We start from the raw sequence: 1500 nt of genomic DNA, 5'->3' as shown, positions 1-1500 counted from the left end.
GATGCATTCCCTAAACATAGATGTTATCTCAGCTGTTGGAAATGGAGATAAAGACAATATTTGTTAATAGATTATAAAGTAAAACTTTATTTCAGAATTGTTTTTAAAACCCCAAATAAGTCCCGGGTCAGTTTGACCCGAGAGACACGAGAGGGTCCCGGAGGTGAAGACAACACGAGGGTTAAAGAAGAAAAACAACATTAAAATTGATCTGTCCCACTTACCAACAGTGAGGTTAAAACCACATCGGGCTTTCAGTTTTGGGACATAGACTTTGTACCGGCCAGCGTCAGACAGGTTTACCGGGGAGATCTGCAGAGTCACGTCTCCTCGGACCAGGTCTACGTGGACCAGGGTAGTTCTGTGTCTGTAGCGATGACTCTGTGAGAGGACATCGTCCCGTCCGTGTCGGTACACGTGGACGAGGTCGTCACGGAGGTCTGGTCTCTTCAGATCCACTGTGTAAGGAGACAAGTTGACCGGAGGACGCAGAGAACCCCGCAGAGTCACAGCGTCCCCTTCTACTGCCTCGATCAGAGCTGGACAACTGACAAGATACACTCCTGGGGAAACAAGCACATAGACAGAGACATGTGTCTCAAATCACACACTTATTGCACTGTCCTTATACAGAAACTCCCAGAAACCTGCAGGTCCGCTGCTACTCTCGGTTCTTTTAAATCAAGGCTGAACACCTTTCTTTTTGATGTTGCCTTTCTTTAAATGACTGTTCATTTCTTTAATATTTAATTTCTTATGCTGCACTGTAACTTTTATTCTTGTGTTGTATGTATCTTAATGTTTTTATTTTTAACTGTTTATTCTTGTGTTTTATCGGTGTTTATTTTTTTAACTGCTTTTTAACTGATTTTGTGTAAAGCACTTTGAATTGCCCTGTTGCTGAAATGTGCTCTACAGATAAAGCTGCCTTGCTACTGTATATTAACTTGTTGAGTGCCCTTAGAGTACCCGGATGGTGCACTCAAAACAGTGAGAGTGGATCAATGGACACTTTCCACACTCAACGGTCGCCATGGCTACGTAGCGGAAGGGGCGGAGCTAACAACAGTTGAAAAACTTTCGATAATGGCGGCCGAAGAGGCGACCCGCTAAACCGATGGAGCAATACAAATGTAAGTTGAACGTGAGTCTTTGTGCTACATTTATATAACATATAAGATATAAGCCACCTGTGTGTGTGTATATTTGGTTAATTTTACAGTCGGTAATGATTTTTGTACCACGAATTATAACCTTTATTGGTACCGTCATCTGACGTGCTAGCAAGCTAGCCTTAGCTAGCTAACAGCGGCAGTTTAGTCATAAGTTAATAAGCTAACGTTACATGTGTTGTAGTTTATTGTTGTTTGTGTTAAACTATCGTCCCGCTGTAGAAGATTTTAATATTAAATGTGTGATCTTAACAAGTTGTACATATTCCGATGTGAGCGTTAGCTTAGCAAAATAGCGATCAGCTGATTGTCTGGTAACGTTAACAGT

General features: G+C 41.9%; 1 protein-coding gene across 1 annotated transcript in view; it reads right to left on the bottom strand.

Annotated features, from left to right (window-relative positions):
* cdc6 (cell division cycle 6 homolog (S. cerevisiae)) overlaps positions 1 to 1035 on the bottom strand; it is a 13591-nt gene extending 12556 nt beyond the window's left edge. The window contains exons 1-2 of the mRNA XM_034884021.1: positions 970 to 1035; positions 225 to 597 (exon numbers count right to left, since the gene is read on the bottom strand). Coding sequence (XP_034739912.1) covers positions 225 to 597; positions 970 to 1035 — 439 coding nt within the window. The remainder of the gene's footprint in view (positions 1 to 224; positions 598 to 969) is intronic.
* Between the last annotated feature and the right edge of the window lie 465 nt (positions 1036 to 1500).

The sequence above is a fragment of the Etheostoma cragini genome, chromosome 2 (genome assembly GCF_013103735.1).
Source record: "Etheostoma cragini isolate CJK2018 chromosome 2, CSU_Ecrag_1.0, whole genome shotgun sequence".
NCBI lineage: Eukaryota > Metazoa > Chordata > Actinopteri > Perciformes > Percidae > Etheostoma > Etheostoma cragini.
Note: the sequence above shows the minus strand (reverse complement) of the source record. Positions and strands in the feature narration are given on the sequence as shown.